This window comes from Elaeis guineensis, chromosome 1, assembly GCF_000442705.2.
Source record: "Elaeis guineensis isolate ETL-2024a chromosome 1, EG11, whole genome shotgun sequence".
Classification (NCBI taxonomy): Eukaryota; Viridiplantae; Streptophyta; class Magnoliopsida; order Arecales; family Arecaceae; genus Elaeis; species Elaeis guineensis.
Window position 1 is genome coordinate 108907185 of NC_025993.2, and position 22377 is coordinate 108929561.

At 40.1% G+C, this 22377-nt stretch overlaps 1 protein-coding gene across 1 annotated transcript; it reads right to left on the minus strand.

Annotated features, from left to right (window-relative positions):
- Positions 1–6042: 6042 nt before the first annotated feature.
- Positions 6043–8195, minus strand: LOC105038434 (1-aminocyclopropane-1-carboxylate oxidase). Its single transcript, XM_010914252.3, has 3 exons — positions 8074–8195; positions 7709–7944; positions 6043–6861 (listed from the first exon to the last, which is right to left on the minus strand). Exons 1-3 carry the CDS (start codon positions 8173–8175, stop codon positions 6279–6281), a joined length of 921 nt encoding a protein of 306 aa, XP_010912554.1. The 5' UTR covers positions 8176–8195; the 3' UTR covers positions 6043–6278.
- Positions 8196–22377: the final 14182 nt, after the last annotated feature.

Consider the following 22377-nt stretch of genomic DNA (forward strand, 5'->3'; position numbering starts at 1 on the left):
AGTACAAAAGTCTAACTTGAATCTCTACTCTCATAGTTAAACTATCATGTCAGTCTCAAACCCTTTAGCTTGTATCCTAGAAATCAATCGTTTGACCGATAATAATTACGAAGATTGGCTCAAAAATCTTAAGATTATCTTGACCTCAAAAAAGTTAAGCCATGTTCTCGAGCAGGATCTTGTTGTGTTACCAAACCATCCTACTACTGAGCAGAGAGCTGCTTTTGAGAAGTGGATGGATGAAGACAGTCGGATCAAGTATTATGTACTGGCGTCCTTGTCAAACGAGTTGCAAAGCCAGCACGAGCATATGCTCATTGTCCGGGCTATGATCACTCACCTACAAGAGTTATATGGTGAGCAAAGCTGTACTGCATGCTTCGAAGTGTCCAAGAGACTCTTTAACCTCGCGAGGGACAGTCTGTCTATGAGCACTGTATAACAGTGATCAAGGACATTGTGGAGCTTGAGAAGCTCGGGCTTGATATGCAAAAAGAATTGCAGATGGATCTGATCTTTCAATCCCTTACTAGTTCATATCATCAATTCATCATGAATTTTTATATTAAAAACTTGACTGCACTATTTTCGAACTTGTCAATATGTTGGTCATAACAGAGGGTACCTTGAAGAGTTCAAGAGATACTGTTCTCACTGTAGAGCGGACTTCTTCTTCCAAGAGAAAGTCTATTGAAAGGAAGAAGGTTAAATCTGCAAAGAAGCAGAAGAGAGAGAGAGAGCAAGCCAAAGAAGGATGGTCCTAAGGTGGCTGAGGTAAAGGAAAAGTGTTTCCACTGTCATGCTAAAGGTCACTGGAGGAAGAACTGTCTGAAATACCTGGAGAGCCTAAAGATCAAAAAGGATGACAAACCTTCTGAAGGTATGCTCATAATTGAATCTAACCTCACGATTTCTTCTACTTCTAGTTGAGTATTAGACTCTGGCTCGAGTGCTCAATATACCTCTATGCAAGGTCTGATAGAAAGTAGGAGGTTGAGGAAAGGTGACATGATCCTTTGGGTCAGTAATGGAGCAATGGTTGCTGCAGAGGCCATTGGCACTTATCCTCTTCGATTACCGTCTGGTATTAGATTAGATTTAAAAGACTGTTATTATATTCCTGTAACTAATCAGAATTTAATTTCCATATCTGTGCTAGTACAGGATAGTTTTGAAATTATTTCAATAAAGATTTTTATTTCATTTATTTATAAAATAAATTAGTTGTATGGGGTCTTTTAATTGACAGTCTTTATCACTTGCATGTTGATGCGAATGTGAACCTAAACGAGCAAATAGTGAGTGTCGTAGGCCAAAAGAGACTCAGAGATAAAATTAATCAAAAGTACTTGTGGCACCATAGACTAGGCCATATTGGAGAGGACAGGATAAACAGACTGGAGAAGGATGAGATCTTTGGCTCTCTTAACCCAAAATCGTATCCAGCTTGCGAATCCTGCCTTCAAGAAAAGATGGCCAAGTTGCTCTTTGTAGGACATGGGGAAAGGACCACAGAGCTACTTGCCCTAGTACACACCGATGTGTGTGGGCCATTTGATGTGCAGGCTAAGGGTGGTTACACCTACTTCAGTACTTTTATCGATGATTTATCTAGGTACGGATATGTGTATCTAATAAAACACAAGTCTGAGGCCTTTGAAAAGTTCAAAAAATTCAGGCATGAAGTAGAAAAGCAGACGGGTAAACTCGTTAAGGTTCTTCGATCTGATCGAGGAGGTGAATATCCTAGTCGAAAATTTTTGAAATATTTCAAGGATAACGGCATAATCTCTCAGTGGATCCCTTTTGGAACACCTCAGCTTAACAGAGTATTCGAAAAAAGGAACATGACCTTATTGGATATAGTCAGGTCCATGATGAGCTTCACTGATCTACCCTTATTTTTTTAGAGACATGCCTTGTTAACTGCCATTCACTTGTTGAATAAGATTTCTTCAAAGTCCGTTCCTACCATACTGTATGAGATATGGTTTGATAAGAAGTCGAGTCTGGGTTATCTTAAGACTTGGAGATATCCAGCCTATATCAAGAGACAAATGACGAAAAAGTTGGAGGATAGATCTATTATAGCTCGCTTTATAGGGTACCCAAAAGAATCCATAGGATACTACTTCTACTTTCCACAAGACCACAATGTGATTGAGTCGAAATGCTGTGTTCATGGAAAAATAGTTTATCTAGGATGGCGGCAGTGAGAGGTTAGTGGAACTTGAAGAGAGGGTCTCTGAAGAGTCTAGAGCTATAGATCCTCAGGAATCTATAGTCCATGAGCCAGTAGTTGATATTCCTCTGCCGCTTCGTAGATCTAGCAAGATCTCCCGACCTCCTGAAAGGTACATGGGTATGCTTACCGAGAAAGTAAAGGAAATATTCCTTATGGGAGATAAGGATCTGGTGATGATCCCAATACCTTTGACGAGGCGATGTCTGACATCGATTTCAAAAAATGGTTAAATGCTATGAAGTCAGAAATTGACTCGATGCACTCGAACCAAGTCTGGACTTTAGTGGATCCATCTGAAGGTATTGTACCTATTGAATGTAAATGGATCTACAAAAAAAAGATAGGTGTCGATGGTAAGGTAGAGACCTATAAAGCTGGCCTGTGGCTAAAGGTTATAGTCAGTGTGAGGGCATTGACTATCAGAAAATATTTTCGTCCGTAGCCATGCTGAAATCCATCCATACTTTGCTTGCTATTGCAGTTTATTACGATTATGAAATCTGGCAGATGGATATGAAAACTGCCTTTCTGAATGGTGATGGTGATGGTGATCACAGAGTCTGCAAACTGCAAAGATCCATATACGGATTAAAGTAGGCTTCTCGGAGTTGGACCATCATTTTGATGAGGCAATCAAATCGTTTGATTTTATCAAAAACGAAGAGGAACCTTGTATATACAAGAGGGTCAGTGGGAGGGCGATCACCTTCTTCGTATTGTACGTGGATGATATTCTCCTTATTGAAAATGATATTCCCATGCTGATCACGATCAAAAGATGGTTGTCCAAAAAATTCTCCATGAGAGAACTAGGAGAAGCATCCTATATTCTCGAAATATAGGTCTATAGGGATAAATCTAAATGGATGCTTGGCTTATCACAAAAGCTGTACATAGAGAATGTGCTAAAGAGGTTCAGCATGAAAAACTCCAAGAGAGATCTTTTACCTCTTAGGCATGATATTCGTCTCTCCAAGATGATGTGTCCGACCATATCTGAGGAGGTGCAGTGTATGAGTAGGATTCCTTATGCTTCGACGATAGAAAGCCTTATGTACGTCATGCTATGTACTCGACCTGATATTGTCCTTGTCATGAGTGTCACGAGTAGGTCTCAGTCGAATCTAGGTGAGGAGCACTGGATAGCTGTGAAGAACATCCTTAAGTACTTAAGAAGGACTAAGGATTTGTTTTTGATCTTTGGAGGAGATTCTGAGTTGTGAGTCGAGGATGTATTCTTGTTCGATTTACTAAAAGAGTTCTGAGTAATTGATCAATGGAGGCTGAGTGACTATAGATGTGTAGAATGAATTCTGATTTTAATGTTAGTTGTAGAACTGGATGCCATATCATGACACAGTACTGCAAAGATGATGGCACTATAGCCCTTACTAAGAAGCCAAGATTTCATCAGAAGTCCAAACACATAGAGCACCGATATATGCGACTATCTCGAAAAGAAATATATCGAGGTGTGAAGAGTAGACTCTGTGGATAACATGACAGACCCACTGACTAAGCAGTTGAGCAAACTGAAAATAGAAGTCCACCTTAAAAAGATGGAATTTAGATTTGTGGCCAATTGACTTTAGTCCAAGTGGAAGATTGTTAGATGTATGTCTTAGAAGTCAATATGGCTGACACATTGTAATAAATTTAAGATGCAATTTTGTACTTAATATATTGATATGATCAATAAAAGTGTAATTTTTTTTTTCAAGTGTGATGTGTCCTTGAATCATCCATGAAATTAGCTTCGATACATATTCTCAAAGTGTTGAAAATTAGAGATATATATTTAATTCCTAAATACTCTAGGTCATGAGGATGATGATGAATCCAGATAGATTGGCACACAAATCACTTCCTTCGAGATAGATGAGTCTCTAATCTACTGTGTAGAGATATTGGACGACAAGTGCGGGTGGTTGTTAGAGAACAACTAGTACTGAGCGTGACCATACGAGAGATCACTTGAATTTCTATTCAATCGTCAGTGATTGTCTCGATGCTGTAGTTGTGTGACTGATCCTTTGATTTAAGATGGTACTGCTACTCGCAGTGAGACTGCTGGAGTTTAATTGACACATTAACATGGGTCTCAATGAGCCCTTATAGTGGATGTTGGCGATAGTTGGACCACTGTAGGAGTGGGGTGCACATCAAGATAGGATCTATCGATTTTAATAGAGAAGAGTAGTCCTATAAAATTTGAGAGGCTAAGTCTAAGAGTCTGTAGCCACAGCAATGTGATGGATGGAAAAGAGTTTTTATAGAAGTCACAACTGGACTTGAACTAATCAATTTATCATATGATTGATGTTAAGGTTTGACGATTTATCCATAATCTGCCATCTAGTTGGGACTCATGATAGAGGGACTAAATCACATGTTAGCTACACCTAGAGGTTCATTTTAGTTCTACTGGGTTGCCACTACATACTGCTATGTGTCACTGGTGGATTGTAAGAGCTTTCTAGGATTGTTCCGTATCGATAATCCTTGCTGAGTTAGAGTGAAATTATTCTGATCTATTGAAAAGAGTTTCAATGATATAATGATAGAGATCATTGTATATCTCACTACCGGATAGAATTAAACCTATGGGGTCACACAACAAAGAGATTCGGCCTGGAATAAGAAATTGAGCTTATGAAGTATCAATTGAATTTAGAGAAACTCATTAGGTTCATGGTAACCTTGCTAGCACATGGTTGGACCCAATTCCTCTTTCTATTGGGATTACTTATTTGATAAATTAATTCTCACTTAATTACCTGCTAATAATCTATATGAATAAGATTCATGAGACTCTAATTGCTAGGTGTCTAAGATTATGGATCACATAAATTAAGGGTGCAAGTCCCTTATGAATCTCCTTGATAGTTATTATGGGGCGCCACTTTGATTTGATCAATTTGGATGTGTCTATTAATTAGAGGGCCTTTGCTTTTCATATGAGGTGTCTGTTGGGTGCAAAAGAGGGTGTCTAATTATAGGTGCAAGGGCTCCAATAGTTGGTGCCTAATGGGCTTCTTAATGTAAGTTGGATAACTTAAGTTAATAGGAATCCTAATATAAGTAGGACTTGTATTATGAGATTGAATATGATTCAATCCTTATGCCTATTTAAAGGGACCTCTCCTAAGATTTCTAGAGCATAAAAATCAGCAGCCCTTCACATCCAAAAGCTCTCCCTACTCTCTCTCTTCTCCCTTTCTCTTCTCTTGGGTGTTCTATACACCCCTTCCTTGGTACGCGCGTTCCAAGGAGTTTCACACCCAAAGGAGTTTGGATACCTCTTTCTTGCTGGTTTCTAGCATCCGGTAGCAGCACATAGCAAGGAGAAACTCTAGAGAAGAGGAGAAGAAAAATATCAAAGAGAAAGATCAAGTATTGATCGCGATCCAGGCTTCGTTCAGATTCAGCAGGCTGAGTTTTGAAGAATCAAAATTCAGATTATAGAGGGCTGTTCTAGGCTGATCTCGAGTAGATACTCGTAGAGGTCGGATACTTGTGCGGCTAACAGAGAGCCTCATCTCTTCTAGATCTAGTTTTGAAGAAAAAGATTACGAAACAGACATGTGATTTAATCACAATCTGAATTTCAACATATATCAATTTCAACGTATGAAACAGATCTATGTGATTTTATATTTTTATGCATACATAAATACGACTAAAATTATTTTAATCTTATTCTCCACTGTGATTTTTTAAAAAATTAAATTTTGAAATACACATACATGCACCAAATCCTAAATTTCAACACACTCAACACCACACGTTCGGTTTTATTCTCAATAGACAAAGCAACCACTGACTCAACGGCACACTCCTTGCACCATGGATGCCATTGCATGCCCAGCTACAGACAAGCATCTCTAGCAAACAACACGCACCCAAACTACACCAGACTCAAACTCCAAACTTACATAGGTTGAACAAACTACTCATATGACTATTCCTTATCAGAGATTCAGAAAAGCTAGGAAGGTCGCACTCATATTCATTTTTATCTTCATCTCTTCCTTCACCCGGCTGCCACCGCTTTAAACCTTGGCTCCTTGGGCAGGAACTTCTGCTTGACATACACATCCATATAGTCCCCAAAAACAAACTTCGGATACAAAACATGGACCTCCTCTTTGGGGGTGGCTGGAGCTATGGTGGCCTTGAGGGAAGGATTATAGAAGGAGGCAATGGAGCGGCGGTTACCATTGCTGGTGGCAAGCACACGGTGCCACACGCTCTTGTATCGCCCATTGCTGAGCACCTCTATCTGATCTCCAGTGTTGATCACAATGGCATTGGCCATAGGCTGAACGTCAATCCACTGGCCATCCTTAAGGATCTGGAGGCCGCCAACTTGATCGTCTTGGAAGAGGAGGATGACACCACCGGCATCGGTGTGAGCACGGAGGCCATTCACAAGGTCCAAGCGTGGGCATGGTGGGTAGTGGCTCACCTTGGTCCCAAAGAAGGGCTCATGCTCGCCATTGCCGGAGAACACATTCTTTATGCAGCCCTTCTCCAAGCCCAAGTTCTCATCCATAACTTCCATCACCTTTTCAGCTAGTTTTTTGAGCTCTCTCCTGTATTCCTTCATGGTTTCCCTGAATATTTGAACAGGAAAAAAAAAAAAAAACATCACCCCGTTGTAGGAGTTGTTAAAGAGAAGGACTATGTTTTCTGAGCAAGATTAACTGGCATTATGTAGACGCTGCGCATTTGTAGGTCAATTAATTTTATCATTTAACAAAACTACATGGTTTTAGTTGTTTTTTTAACCCCGAGATGAAATTCTAGAGCCACCGTATATACCTGCAATAATAAGCAGAATCTAAAGAGAGAGACATTAAGCATTCATATTGACTGCATGATAAAACCATAACAAGTTTCTATGATTTTTTTTTTTGGCTCCTGAATAGCTCACAATAATATGTGGCCCTTACAGTTGAGTTATTATAGTTATATTTATGGTCATATGTGACCTATACATCTACCTCCATTAGTTTCTTTTCGTATTTCTGTATTTTAGTCCCTATGATTTGCTGTTTAGAAATTCCTCAACAAAAATCCAAGAACAAATCCACACAATCTCCTTAGAATTATCATTTATCATTGAAACTGAGAATATAATATTAGTTGGTCGATCGATATTATAGATAAACTATCATAATTAGACTAGTAGATTAAATAGGTTGGTAAAATCTGAAAGTCAAATTTTGTGGTAAAACGAAGTCAACTCTTAATATAATGGTGTTAGCAGAATCTTTGTGCTTGATTCACAAAATCAAGAAAAAATTCAGTTTCCTTTAGATTTATAACAAAAAGAGAGAAGAATTCACAGTATACGCTCATGAAGGTGACAGTGTAATAGTTATATATCTCTTCTTATATGATTCATGCAGAGCGATCTGATAGCTCCCAACAGACAGGCCCAGAAAATGGAAGGCTTACTTGAACTCAGGGGGGTTGGATGGCCACTCATTATCATCCTGGAGAAAAAACACATCCTCCCAATCTACATCATCCAACCGCTTAATAGCATCCTCCTCAACTTTTTGGTCCTCCAATTTGTTCAACAATTGGATAGGGTTGGATTTCTTGAAAGCTTCTTCTCTCAGCTTGTAGCATTCAGAGCTCACCTTCTTAACTCGTTCGAGAAGCTCCACTGGAATCCCATGGTTCACCAGCTAAAAACAATAACAAGGTCGAATGGATGGGAGTTGGCATTAATTAGTTCACAAGACAATGCAAGAGAAAGATAAAAGAAATAATAAAAGTATCCATAGCCTATGGACTAGTAAGCACTGTCAGCTAACCTGAAAGAATCCCCACTCTTGGCATCCATTGGCGATCTGGGCCATAGTTTGTGCCCTTTCCTTGCCATCCAGCTTTGAGAAGTCGATGACTGGAATCGCCATATCTAACAGCAAATGTAGTTCTAGAGGACAAGCTCTGGAAGTATCTATGCTGCAATGGATGACTAGAAATGGGAAAGGGTGTCCTTTTATAGCGCAACAAGTTAGGTGTCAACGTCTTTTTTTTTAATCTGAGAAGCTATTAAAAATACAGTTACCTTTTATGGGTAATTCTTTGTACACCGCATGCGGTGTAAAAAAAATATACCATTCTATCTGATTAGGCCACGTAGCCATCATTTTTCAACTCGTATTTAATATTTACAGTTTTATTTTTTCATTTAAAATTTTGAATGACAAAAATAACTCTCCTCTTCTGAAAAATTATGATATCCTGTGATCATATTATGATATCCTGCAGTTAAATTATAATTTTCTGTTCATAATTTAGCCACAGGATATCATAAAGGAGGGAGAGACATTTTCGTTATATAAAAATTTTATAAATTTTTAATGATGAAAAAATATTTTTTTTTATGACTTCTTAAAAAAATTATGACTTTATGTATGCACAAAGTCATAATTTGACTGCAGGAAATCATAATATGATTACAGGATGTCATAATTTTTTCGAAACAGAAGAAGTATTTTTGTCATTCAAAATTTTAAACAAAAAAATAGAACCGTAGATATTAAATACGTTATTAAATATGTATTGAAAAATAATGACTATGTACTCTAAGATAATTGGATGGTGCACTCTATATTATTTTTATTGCACTGCACGTCGGCGCACAAAAACTCTCTACCTTTTATATAAAAGCCAACGGCGAATGCAGCTAGCCATGACTGGTCCACAGCTGAAGTTTGCCCATCGGGGGAACACCTTTATTATTATATATATATATATATATTTTTTTTTTTGAAAGTATCTTTATCATTGTATTCAGTCCAGGAAACAGATAGAAATGAATCTCTTTGACCTAGTAAGATGATTATTAATTAAATTAGCCAGGTGATCATGGCTGCTGTATTTAAGGAACCAAGTGGAGAAAGGGAGATGGCGAAGGGTGCAAATGGGAGCATAGAACCAGTTGGGTCTTTACATGATGTGAAATGACAAAAATCTTTTCTTGAGAGAGTTGCTGATTATGAAATGTTGTAAATCAAATTGGTTTCAGTTTCACTGTTAGAATTTTTTTTTTATCTTTTAAAAAAATAGATGATGGGATATTATATATATATATAATGTACACTTAATTTTACAACCAGTGGTGAAGACTTCATGTTGAGTCGGCAAAGACGGAATGCATTGAACTTACTTGGTTACTTGAAGCATATCATATCATCCGTCACATTATCCTCTGAGATCGTATAATCTTCTATGAGATCATATTTTATATATGTCGTTAATTTCACAACTACAAGCGAAGACTCCATGTTGAGTCGGCACACATGGAATACATCGAATTTACTTGGTTACTTGGAGCATATCATATCATCTAAGATCTTATAAGCTTCTCTTCGATCATTCTCGTCATACATATTCTTGCGTCCTAGGCAAAATTGTGAAGCAATGTCCAAGTACATGAATCTTGAAGCCTTGCAATACGGTATTGTGAACAAACTTTTCTTACTCACTGTATCTTTGCCGTGAGTAGTCGTATTTTGAGTAGGCGTCACATCTTTTATGCTGGACCTGGTAAGAGGATGGTGGTCTGTAATTTTAAAAATCAGGAGAATGACAGCGTGATGGTACGTCTTTTACAATAATGCAAAAATAATATCTAGGATGACGATGAAAAATTATTTATACTTAGTCAATCATTAGGAAATCTCTCCGACATCCAGCGTTTGGAGCTTAGTTTTTTTCCCCATGAGCATCTTACCGAGTCAAAACTGCAACAGGGGATCAAGAAGTGGATTTCCCTTCAAGTCCATTGCTATTTCCTTGCATAATTCATTGTGTTAAATCGTTTAGTTGCAAAACTAAAGTTTTTTGCATTATAATGGCGTGCATTTTATTGTCTGGATGGCTTGAACATGAGAAAAATATGGTTGTGCATCTCTTTCTTCTCTGTCGTGTAAATCATTTAAGGATTTCCGGGACCGCTTAACGTTTCCCAGTGACAAATAGTCATTTTGACTAAACTATAATGTCCAGATGACTATGAAATGCTATGTTAGAACTGGTGAGAGAAGTTTTGGTCCTCACAAGCTCAAAATATTGTACAAGGCCTAGGACTGGTTGGTCCACGAGAAAGATTATGTCTGGTCACTTGATCTGCCTTCCTGTACCCCCACACCCATCCCCACTTTGAACAATGCCATCTTTTGGACGGGCTGAATTAGGAAGCAATTTACATGAGAAAAAAAGAGGGCGGCTGGCATCCATGACATGTCCGTACCACTCCTGTTTGTGAGGTAGTGACGTAGGCGTCTTAATTGGTAAATCTTTAGATTTGATGGACCGATTCGGAAAGAGTAAGAAATCAGACTAATTGCATCTGACCCTGCCGATTTTAACCCTGCATGTTAAAACGGATATAAATCTCTCATTCGGAGTCAGAATCGTCTATAAGACTCTAATTCGGAAAGCTTTTTCCATGCTCTACGTGTTGGACCGCTTTGCCATCACAGTCTAATTTTGGTGTCATTTTCATTCGTTTGATAGGTCAATGAGAGCCCGAAAAATTTTGGATAAGTTGGAAGTCTTAATTTTTACCTATTTTATAGTCAGAATAAACTTAGAATGTTTCAGATTGCTTAGACATCAAGTTAAAATTTTTTCCTATAATAAATAAAGGCTTTTGGCGAATGTTGTAGGCACTCGATTTTTGATATTGAATTAAAATTCTATAAGAGAGTTTTCTTCTTATTTGCTGTTTTCTTGTTCTGTGCGTCTTCTTCCTCTACTTCCATTAAAATGTGGTCTTGGCTGTGTCAGTTGGTATCAAAGCCCAATTGATCCTTGAGCAGAGTTTTCTCTTTATAATTGAGATGGTGGGTGGTGCTGGTAGCTGCAAGCTGAACCAAACTGCAATCCAGGTAGTGACGGCTTTTAAAGAAATCTTATAGCAAGAGCGGGATCTGATGATAAAGTATGGAGATTTGAGGAGACAAGTCATGGAACTGACTGCGCATCTTATGTAGTTAAAAAATCAAGATGCGAGATTCGAGATGGAATTGAAAGACCATAGGTCCAATAGAGAAGCTTCAAATTTTGAGAACTCCTTCTACAGAGGTACTCCTATTTGTCGGTATGAAGGTCGAGATGATTCGTTCGAGCGACCAACCCACTGGTATGATACCATCAGGATAGATCTGTCGAGTATTTGGATAGTCTACAATCAGATGTGTTCTTTGATTAGCTGAATCAGATCGAGTGCATCTTCGAGTATGAGGAGGTGCCCGACAATAAGAAGGTAAAGCTTGTCGCCTTGAAGTTGACGGGTTAGGCTTCTATTTGGTGGCAACAGCTAAAGATGACCAGGAAACGCAGAGGCAAGCCGAAGATCTAGCTAGGACTGAAAAAAGATGAAGAAGAAGTTGAAGAAGCAATTCTTACCCTTCAACTATATGCAGTCTATATTAGTGCCTACAAAATCTCCGATAAGGGGTTAGGTTTGTAGATGAATACATGAAAAAATTCTACCAACTGATCGTTAGAAATGATCTAACGGAGAGCAAGGAATAGATGGTTGCAAGATATCTTGGTGGACTAAGACAGCAGATTCAAGATGCCTTGAGACTCCATTCCCTACAGACAGTTAAAGAGGCTTACCACCATACCATGTAGTTGTTAAGGAGCAGTAGCGATGAAGTCCTGTGCTCAGTTTTGATCCTCCCCTATGGAGCAACTAAGCATCAGAAAATCAGGGGGATATATGGTACAACACAGTTTCTACCCCTCTTGTTTGTAGGGCTGTTGATTTGAAGTCCTCTAAGCTAGCTCCGATTGGGTCTTCTACTTTGTGGTGCTACAACTATGGTGAGATTGGGCACATGCGGAGTGAGTGTAAGTAGTCTGCTGGTTGGTTTGAAAAGTAGTTATTGATAGAAGGGGATAAACTATCCTACAAGGATCGAGAGCCTACTTATGATGGAGGGATGAAGAGGAAGATGATTCTCTACTATTTGGAGATAGAGAAGATGCTCTAATTATTTGAAAGAGCCTGCTTGCTCCCAGAAAGGAGGAGAAAGAAGATTGGAGATGGGCCAATATCTTTCATACCTATTGTACCATTGAAAAAAAGATCTACAAGATTATTATCGATGGAGGTAGCTACGAGAATATTATCTCTCAGGAGGCTGTCATTAAGCTAAACCTAACCTTGGCCTTATAAGTTGTCATGGTTCCGAAAAAGGAGCGAGGTGGTTGTCGATAGTTACCATCTTGTTTCATTTTCTATTAGATAGAAGTACTTTGATAAAATTTGGTACGATGTTATTGCCATAGATACTTGCCATCTATTTTTGGGAAGGCCTTGACGGTATGATCGTAGCGTCACTCATGATGGTCATCGAAATACCGATTCATCCTAAAAGGATAATTAGAAGATTACTATGGCATCGATGGAGGAGGACCTACCTAAATCAAAGTCAGAGATCAGCATCAACCTTCTGATAAACCACTCTTACTTGAAGGAGACAATGGAGACTGGCTATTTCTTGGCAGTGGTGGAGAAGGGCAAGTTGGTAGAGCAAAAAATCCTATCTATGATACATCCTATCCTTCAAAAATTTGCTGATATTTTTTTCTGAAGATTTGCCTACAAGACTACCACATATGCATCACCTCATATCTGGATCGTCGAGGCTTGAGAGGAGGACGTTAAAGAGTATCGAGCTATTGGAGAATCGAAGCTATGGCTGAATCCTATGATCCGACTCCTACTCATCCCTCTGATGGCCCTGAGCCATCCCTCGAGATCAAGGAAGGGCTGAGAGGATGGGTTCTCTTTGTACTGTGATACGAGATACTCCGCATAATCCGTCTATACAGTTTAAAAATTCATTAGTATATATATCAGTATATATAAAAATTTAATAAATAATATTTTAAGTTTGTTACCACAAGTTGTCGAGATTTAGGATCTAAGCAATCACCAGTCCTTCTAGACTGGTGTGTGGCCTTCCATATCTACAGTTGCTCTGGTGCACGATCCAGTTATCATGTATATAATAAATAAATAATAAAATTAAATTAATTAAAATATACATATGATCAATTCAATATGAAATTAATTTAAGTGTAGAGTTTTTACTAATCTATTGGTCATAATATGTGTGCTAACGGAGCCACTAATATGCTTGATTGGATACTGTTGAGCGAACCAATTCTGTCGTGCCCTCTGCTGTCTATCAGAGTACTCCTCAGTACTCCACTGGTCGCGGAGGGCCTCCTATATGTCCGTTCACATCCAGTGATCTGTGTAAGACTTCTAGTCCGATGGTGACTCAGAATTGGAGTGCTCTATGGCGGACTGTCGAAGGCTGCACAGCCCATTCCAGAACCTCCGCATGGCCACCTCCTCAAAGATTCGATGGCCAGCCTCCTCATTTTGAAGAGTCTCGAATCGATAGTACTCCTGCAAGTAGAAGCAACCATATATTAATAAATACAATACAAACCTATCTTGAATTTAAAAATTAAACATCTTTAGCTCACCAGGAACATCTTCTTGGCTGCATCACGAGCCCTCGATGGCCAACTAGAGAACTCATTCATCAACTCCGACATCAATTATCGGATGATCCCAATAACCACACGAGGCACCCCAGACTTTGTAAATATGCTGTAAAATTGATTTTAAATAATAAATGTTAGTCTCTAAAGTAGTTAAATTTTAAACATATTTAGTGAAGATATAGTACTTACGAGTGATTTTAAATGTGGACGATCTCTCTATCCTCTGATCGAGTCGGAGGTGCCGCGAGTCGGGTAGATCCTCTATCACACCACTGACTTTAAGAGCTGGGCGCTAGTCCATGTGACTATGGGGTTACTGGTGACCCCACGGTATCCAAACTTGAGAGTATCAAGACATCATAAAGAATGTTATATTAGATAATAAATGATAAAATAATATAAAAAAAAATATCAAAAGTATTAGAGTTTACCATATAATATGTGTGTCGCAGAACCATACGAGCTGGCTGCATGAGAGTTCTCTCCTCGACTGTGATGGCTATGACCTCTAGAAGACATGATCTATAATCTCTGAAAATAAAAATAAATAGATTCATGGATTAATTATATAATTATAAATGGTAATGCAAGATTTAAAATGATGCAAGATAAGTATTTGGATGTTTGGTACCCTTTGGATGTTTAGTAACCCTCAGATGGATGGCAATGCAAGATAAGTATTTAAAATAAGTCAGAGGTCTAGAAGTTCATCACAAGCGAGGAGCACAACTCATCAGCCTCTTCAGATGTTTGGTACCCTTCGGATTCTTCATTTGATTCTTCCTTTTCTTTCACTTCTTTATCTTCTTTATCTTCTTCTCTTTCTTTAATAGGATTGTCCTTTAAAATAAACTTAGAATGGTCTACCTCTTCATGTTGGCCATCACATAGGAGAAAATCTGAAGTATCCAACTCTATTTCTATGAAAGATTGAGATGTTTCATCCTTCTAAAAGCATTTTGATAAATGAGGCTCTTCTTCTTCTTCAAGCATGTAATAAACGGTCTGAGATTTAATTTTGCATATAGTCTACCATTCTTTCCTTCTTCTCTTCCTTGATGGGAAAGGAATATAATACACTTGAACAGCTTATTGAGCTAGAACAAAGGGATTATTGATATATACTTTTGATCCTTATTTGATTTCAATAAGTCCGTGCCACAGATCAACTTTTATATAATTATCGGTATCAAACCATTGGCACTTAAATAGAATGACACTATTACCTTCAAGGTAGATCAACTTGATCACTTCTTCGAAGATTCTATAATAGTCACTCTCCATCTCTACCCACTAGCTGTCCTTTATACACATACCGCTGTTTATTGTACTCTTATGATATCTATATTACTGTGTGTGAAATTTAAAATCATTTATGTTACAACCATTATAATATATCACATACTTTGTTGGCCTGTAACCTAATGATCTTAGCTTCTTGGTATGGACTTCAGACCGGGCCTAAGGCTTAAAATTCAATCATCGAGTTGCTCCGATCGCCATCAGAGTAGATGAGCAGGCTAGAGCCGATCCGTCGGTGGTGGCCAGGCCTCGACCACTTGCCATTGAAGGTAGTAGGGCTACTCTTATTGAAGAGCTTCTCGAAGTAGTTTTATCTTTCGAGAATAATATTAATTTTGATAATATTATTAAAATTAATAATAATATTACTATTATTAAAATTAATAATATTATTAATAATATTATTAAAATTAATAATATTATTAATTTAAATTAATTTAATTATATTTAATTAAATATTATTAATTTGATTTAAATATTAAATCTAATTTAACTAAATCTTATAAATATTAATTTAAAATATTAAAAAAATTAAAACAATGATATTTGGCGATCACTATGGAGCCGTCGCCGTCGCTGTTACTAATACCTATCAAACCCATGGAGATGACGTTGCGGCACGGAGGTGGCACTGCGTGATAAGAGACAGTGCTGCGTGACAGGGGAAAAAGGGGAGGAAAGAGGAAGGTAGGGGGAAGAAGGGGGGAGACAGGCTGGAGGCTTGGGGAGGTGGGCTGGGGGCTTGGGGAGTTGGTCGGAGGGAGGCAGGTCGGGGGCTCGAAGAGGTCGGTGGGGGCTCGAGGAGGCAGTCGGGGGGAGGCAGACTGGGGGTTCGGGGCTCGGAGAGGTGGTCGAAGGCTCGGGGAAGTTAGATCCGATGGTGGGGGAAAGAAGAAGATCGTAGGCAGTCGGGGGGAGGCAGGCTGAGGGTTCATGATCAGGGGCTTAGGGAGGTGGGAGGTGGTCGAGGGCTTGGAGAGGCGATCGGAGGCTCGGAGAGGTGGGATCCGACGGTCGGGGGCTCGAGGAGGCGGTCGGGGTTTCGGAGAAGTGGGATCTGATGATGGGGAAAGAGGGAGATCAGAGGTGGGGGAAAGAGGGGGGCGGCGGCGGGATGAGCGAAAATAAAAAGTCAAGAATCGATGGGGGGCTTTTAGGTTTAGTATTAGCAACGACTAAATTTTCGTCGTTATAGCCATTGCTAATAACTATAGTGACGGTATTGCCGTCGGTAATATTTTTATCGATGGGGTACAAATCCATCATCAAAGTTCGTTGGTAAAAAGTTTTATTAGAGATGATAAAATTATCATCGATAATACCGTCACTAATATCTATTATTAGTGATGGCAAAAATACCACACTAATATCTTAATTTCTTATAGTGCAAGTATAAGGAGGCTGCAGACAAGCATTGGAAGAAGTTGACTTTTGAAGTTGGTGACTTTGTGTGGAAGGTTCTGACCAAGGATCTATATCCTGATGGTGAATACAACAAGTTGAGTCAGCAAAAAATTAGTCCTCTTCATTGAGATAATCAAAAAGATTAATGATAATACTTATCAGTTGAGGCTGTCTAGTCATCTCCGTATCTCTGATATGTTTAATGTGAAGCACTTGGTTCTCTGCATAGGTGATTTATTAAAGGAAGAGGAGACTTCTAACTCGAGGGAGAGTTCTTTTCAACCTGGAGAGGATGGCATAGATGCCTTAGCTGGTAAATACCTTGATTTGATGGATCAGATCTGAAAAGATAAGAAATCAGGCTGATTGCTTTTGATCCTATCAATTTAGACCCTACCACGCTAAAATGGGCATAAATCTGTCATTTGGAGTTAGAATCGCCTATAAGATTCTAATTTGGAAAGATCTTTTTGTGCCCTATGTGCTTGACTACTTTATCATTGCAGTCTAGTTTTGGGATCAAATTCATTCGTTTGATAGGTTAATGAGAGCCTGAAAGATCCTGGATGAGTTTGAAGTTTTAATTTTTATCTATTTTATATTCAAAATAAATCTGAAATATTTCAGGTAGCTTAGGCATCAAGTTAGGATTTTTTTCTATTATAAATAAAGGCCTTGGCCAACATTATAGGCACTCTATTTTTGATATTGAATTAAAACTCTAGAAAAGAATTTTTTTCTTATTTACCATTCTCTTTGTTTCATGCGTCTCCTTCCTCTAGTTCCATTAAATGTGGCCTTGGCTGAGTCAGGTAGCATCGTTGTCTCCACCTCCTTTTCAACACACATGTGATTTCTTCATTTTTCTTATGTTTGTTTTTGATGCTATACAAAGGTGTCACTTTTGGACTGGGTGATACTTCACTACCACTTTATTACATGTCAACATTCAAGCTACCGACTTGGATAATCAAGAGAATTGATAGATACAGACGATATTTTCTTTGGATTGGTGCTTCAAATGCTTATCGCTTTTTCTGCAAGATCAATTAGAAGACTAGATGTTTGCAAAAGAATGAAGGTGGTCTAAGAATCAAGAATATCTCTCAATTTAGTAATGCTTTGATGGTGAAATGGGGATGGGGATATATCATGAAAGACCCAAATATTTGGAGGAAACAAATTGAGTTTACTTATTACAGGAAGATGAAACTATCGATGTGGTGGAAACCACCCAAGAGGTGCTCAAATAGTTGGAAAGATATCATTAAGGCTCTCTTGGCTTTTTGGAATTGGAATGTAGATTGGTGACAACCAAGCTACATTCTTTTGGAAAGATAGCTGGCTCTATGATTTACTGCTCAAATTGATCTTTCTTGGTTTTTATGCTCACAGCATGAGAAAAAATGGTACAATTTTGTCTTTTTTCAATTTCAAGACTATATTTATAATGACTTAGGATCTCATCTAAAAAGACTAGTTGGAAGATATTATTTGGATTCTATGGTTCTATATAAGTATCCAAAATCTTTTCAATAAATAATTGATGTAGGCCTAAATACATATCTATATAGGTCCTCATATACTCCTGCTATTTAAATCCTGATGTCCTCACTAGGCTAAAAATCTAAATCTATGCATTTATTCATAAATACCATGATTGGCTCATGATCAACCCCAACAAACTCGTGCTATAGTATCCTCTAGTCCTCGTAGGCTATAGGCTAAGTCGGCTCTAATACTATTTGTAACAACATAAGATCTCACCCAAAAAAATTAGTCAAAAGATATTATTTGAATTTTTTGACCTTATATAAGTATCCAAGATCTTTTTAATGCATAATAGATGTGGGACTAAATATCTGCTTGCATGGGTCTTAACATACTCCCCTTATTGTTGGAAATAGTGTCCCAAAGCCAATCGTCAGCCTGCTGATGGTTGTGCTCATTTTTTATATATGTATATGAATTATGAATTAATAAAAATTATTTTGATATTTTTCATCATAAAATATTTCATCTTCTAATGAACTCCTATGTTGTGGTGAAGTTCTTAAGACTATTTAGACTCGACAAAGGAGGATTTGTTGTTTAGTCCTTAAATCTGTTCGCGACCAAATGATACGTTGTTACCAAGGACGACAATATTTATTAAGTATAGATCATTGTGTGCCATATAGGATGGTTGTCCTCTTAACCAAAGAGTGTGTAGACACTGGTATGGCATACAGATGAGATGTAAGGGTACATCTGTACTGAACGTGACCGACTCTGGAGCTATTTCTACTGTCAAAATTTGTTCTGATGGAATATGGGTATAAATATCCTTCCGACCTGAGACCGCCACGGTGACTTGCAAGCAACTCACTGCACTTAGGCACTGGACTACCTGAATTTCTAATTCAGTGACGGAAGGCTGCTGGGTGTAGTCAAGTACTTTACTTGTCGGTGCGTGTATCAAGATGGGATTGACCACTCCAATTTAGGAGCTGTGTACAGTCGTGTTTCAATTTAGCAAAACCTTGGCCAAGGTAGTCCTAGTGAGGAGTTACAGGACTGTTTGAGTTGAGCATGATTCGGATGATCTGATCAGGGTTGACAGTTTAACCCTGAGTCATCCTAAACACAGGGGTCAAAAGGATGAATTATACAGTAACCATATTCACGTAGGTTCTGAGTGTTGCGATTGTGACTATTCGATCTATCCAGATATCAGGTACCATTGCTAGATGGTCACTTCGATTAGTACAGGAATTGGTTCCTACGCTACTAGCTTAGGTTCGAACCTGCGGGGTCACACACATTAGAGGTTCCTATCTGATCTGATAGCTGGTGAAGAGTCCTTCATGTCTGAGATTCTGTGATCGAGAATCAAGATTCTCTGATCATGAATTTCACACATTTTGGGTACCGGGGTCAAGAGTCCCACTGGTTTAGGACTCTTCGATCAGGGTTACATATTGATGAATTCTGATGCCCGATTACCCATCGGATTTGGACTCAATATTTATGAGAGGTTTAATTAGTGATTTAATCACTAATTAACTCAATTTGATTGAATAATTATTTTTAGATCAAGTCCAATTGAATTGGATTCAGTTGGGTTTGACCCGATTAGGTTAAGAGTTGACCTAATCGTCGAGATGGTTTGGTCCCTGATATGATCAGGGGTTGGACTTAATCAATTCTTGATTTGATTAGGATTTTATTGAGCCTAATTAAGCCTAATTTAGTTGATTTAAATTAGTCTAATTGGGCCTAACTTATTTGGTTCAATTAGGTTGGTTTAAATAATGAAACCACCAGGACCCATTCTCCCTGTGCCACCTCACTTCCACTGCGCCCATTTGAATTCACGAGAAGGAAGTTCTCATGAATTTTTTCTCATGCAAAGCCCTCCTCACGCCCTACTTTAATACATCAAATGAGTGGATAAGGATGATTGGTTGGCTATTCAAATTCAAAACAAAGTTTGAATTTGAATGAGCAACCAATCTTAGCGCCTTGGCCTTATCCTCTTTTAACGCCCCATTTATTATACGAAAAAATATTTTTCATGAAATCACTCACGCACAAATTAAGCCACGCCCTCCTCTTCTCATGCCCCTAGTGGATAGGAATAAATTAGTTTTCATTTGAATTCAAAATTTGATTTGAATTCAAATGTGCAATTACTCATCTTTATCCTCTCATGTGGATAAGAAATTTGACATTGTTTTAAAAGGAGGAGAAGAGTGGGGCATGTGCAAGAAAATTTTTGAGAGAAAATCTGAGTGTGAGGAATCCTTGTGTGCAAGGTGAAGGTCTATATCTTTTCGAGAGAATAAGAAAGAAAAAGTGTGCGCAGGGTTTCAGTGAGTTCTTCAGGGTTTCAGCCTGGAGTTCGGGAAGTGAGAAGGTGAGCTACGAGTGTTGTGAGCCCACCAAATTTTAGAGAGATCTTCAACATCCTCTCAAGCACATCTACTAATGATCTGAAGTATCCAAAGAATCGACAGACATCGATCAAAGAAGTTCGATCAGCATCGACCGTCGAAAGGGCTCTACAACGAGCTAGCACTCGTGAGGAGTCGATCAGATCGAGAGCTTCATGTGGACGATCCGTAGAGGCCAGACATGCTGTGTGGTTGCATCACAATGATCAGACTCTTTCGATGGTGATCAGATTACGATGATCTACTACCCGCACAAAGGTATTGTGTTCTAAACACATTACAGTAAAGTGTTTACTATTCTAATTCGAATTTCAAATTTAAATGTATGCATGCTATATATCATATTTAGATCCTAGTATAGGATAAATTTTTATTAATTAATTAGATTAATTAATAATTTCTACTGTAAAATAGTGATTTTGAAAAGGTTTAAAATTATCATTTTATCCCTGCACTGATTTTCCCCACAAATGGTATCAGAGCGGGTTCTTAGGTATGATATATATTGTTGGGTATAAAATACCCACAGCCGAAGTTCTCAGCAGAATCAACTCCGAGAGGACTCCGCCCAGACTCCCACGGGAGCCGGACTCCGCCCATGACTCCAACCTCGAGGGGGACTCCGCCCGGACTCCCACGGGAGCCGGGCTCCGTCACCAACTTCGACTGCCGGTAAGATCTGTCCGGACTCCTACGGGAGCCGGACTTCGCACCTGACTGTAATTGCAGGGGACTCCGCCTGGACTCCTACGGGAGCCGGGCTCCACCCGCGACTTCAGCTCCGAGAGGACTCCGCCCGGACTCCCACGGGAGCCGGACTTCGCCCACGACTCCAACCTCAAGGGGGACTCCACCCGGACTCCCACGTGAGTCGGGCTCCGTCGCCAACTTCGACTGCCGGTAAGATCCGTCCGGACTCCTACGGGAGCCGGACTTCGCACCTGACTGTAATTGCAGGGGACTCCGCCCGAACTCCTACGGGAGCCGGGCTCCACCCGCGACTTCAGCTCGAGGGGGACTCCGCCCGGACTCCCACGGGAGCCGGGCTCCGTCGCCAACTTCGACTGCCGGTAAGATCCATCCGGACTCCTACGGGAGCCGGACTTCGCACCTGACTGTAATTGCAGGGGACTCCGCCCGGACTCCTACGGGAGCCGGGCTCTGCTCGCGACTTCAGCTCGAGGGGGACTTCGCCCGGACTCCCACAGGAGCCGGGCTCCGTTGCCAACTTCGACTGCCGGTAAGATCCGTCCGGACTCCTACGGGAGCCGGACTTCGCACCTGACTATAATTGCAAGGGACTCCACCCGGACTCCTACGGGAGCCGGGCTCCGCCCGCGACTTCAGCTCCGAGAGGACTCCACCCGGACTCCCACAGGAGCCGGACTCCGCCCATGACTCCAACCTCAAGGGGGACTCCGCCTGGACTCCCACGGGAGCCGGGCTCCGTCGCCAACTTCGACTGCCGGTAAGATCCGTCCGGACTCCTACGGGAGCCGGACTTCGCACCTGACTGTAATTGCAGGGGACTCCGCCCGGACTCCTACGGGAGCCGGGCTCCGCCTACGACTTCAGCTCGAGGGGGACTTCGCCCGGATGCCCACGGGAGCCGGGCTCCGTCGCCAACTTCGACTGCCGGTAAGATCTGTCCGGACTCCTACAGGAGCCGGACTTCGCACCAGACTTTGATTGCAGGGGACTCCGCCCGGACTCCTACGGGAGCCGGGCTCTGCCCGTGACTTCAACTCCGAGAGGACTCCGCCCGGACTCCCACGGGAGCCGGACTCCGCCCACGACTCCAACCTCGAGGGGGACTCCACCCGGACTCCCACGGGAGCCGGGCTCCGTCGCCAACTTCGACTGCCGGTAAGATCCGTTCGGACTCCTACGGGAGCCGGACTTCGCACTTGACTTTGATTGCAGGGGACTCCG

Bases quoted from the DNA above. Each gene is read 5' to 3' on its own strand.
- LOC105038434 (XM_010914252.3), bottom strand. From the start codon at position 8,175: ATGGCGATTCCAGTCATCGACTTCTCAAAGCTGGATGGCAAGGAAAGG. The intron at 7,945-8,073 runs GTTAGCTGACAG...TATTGTTTTTAG, and splicing joins AAGAGTGGGGATTCTTTCAG to CTGGTGAACCATGGGATTCC. The intron at 6,862-7,708 runs GTAAGCCTTCCA...TCAAATATTCAG, and splicing joins TCCAACCCCCCTGAGTTCAA to GGAAACCATGAAGGAATACA.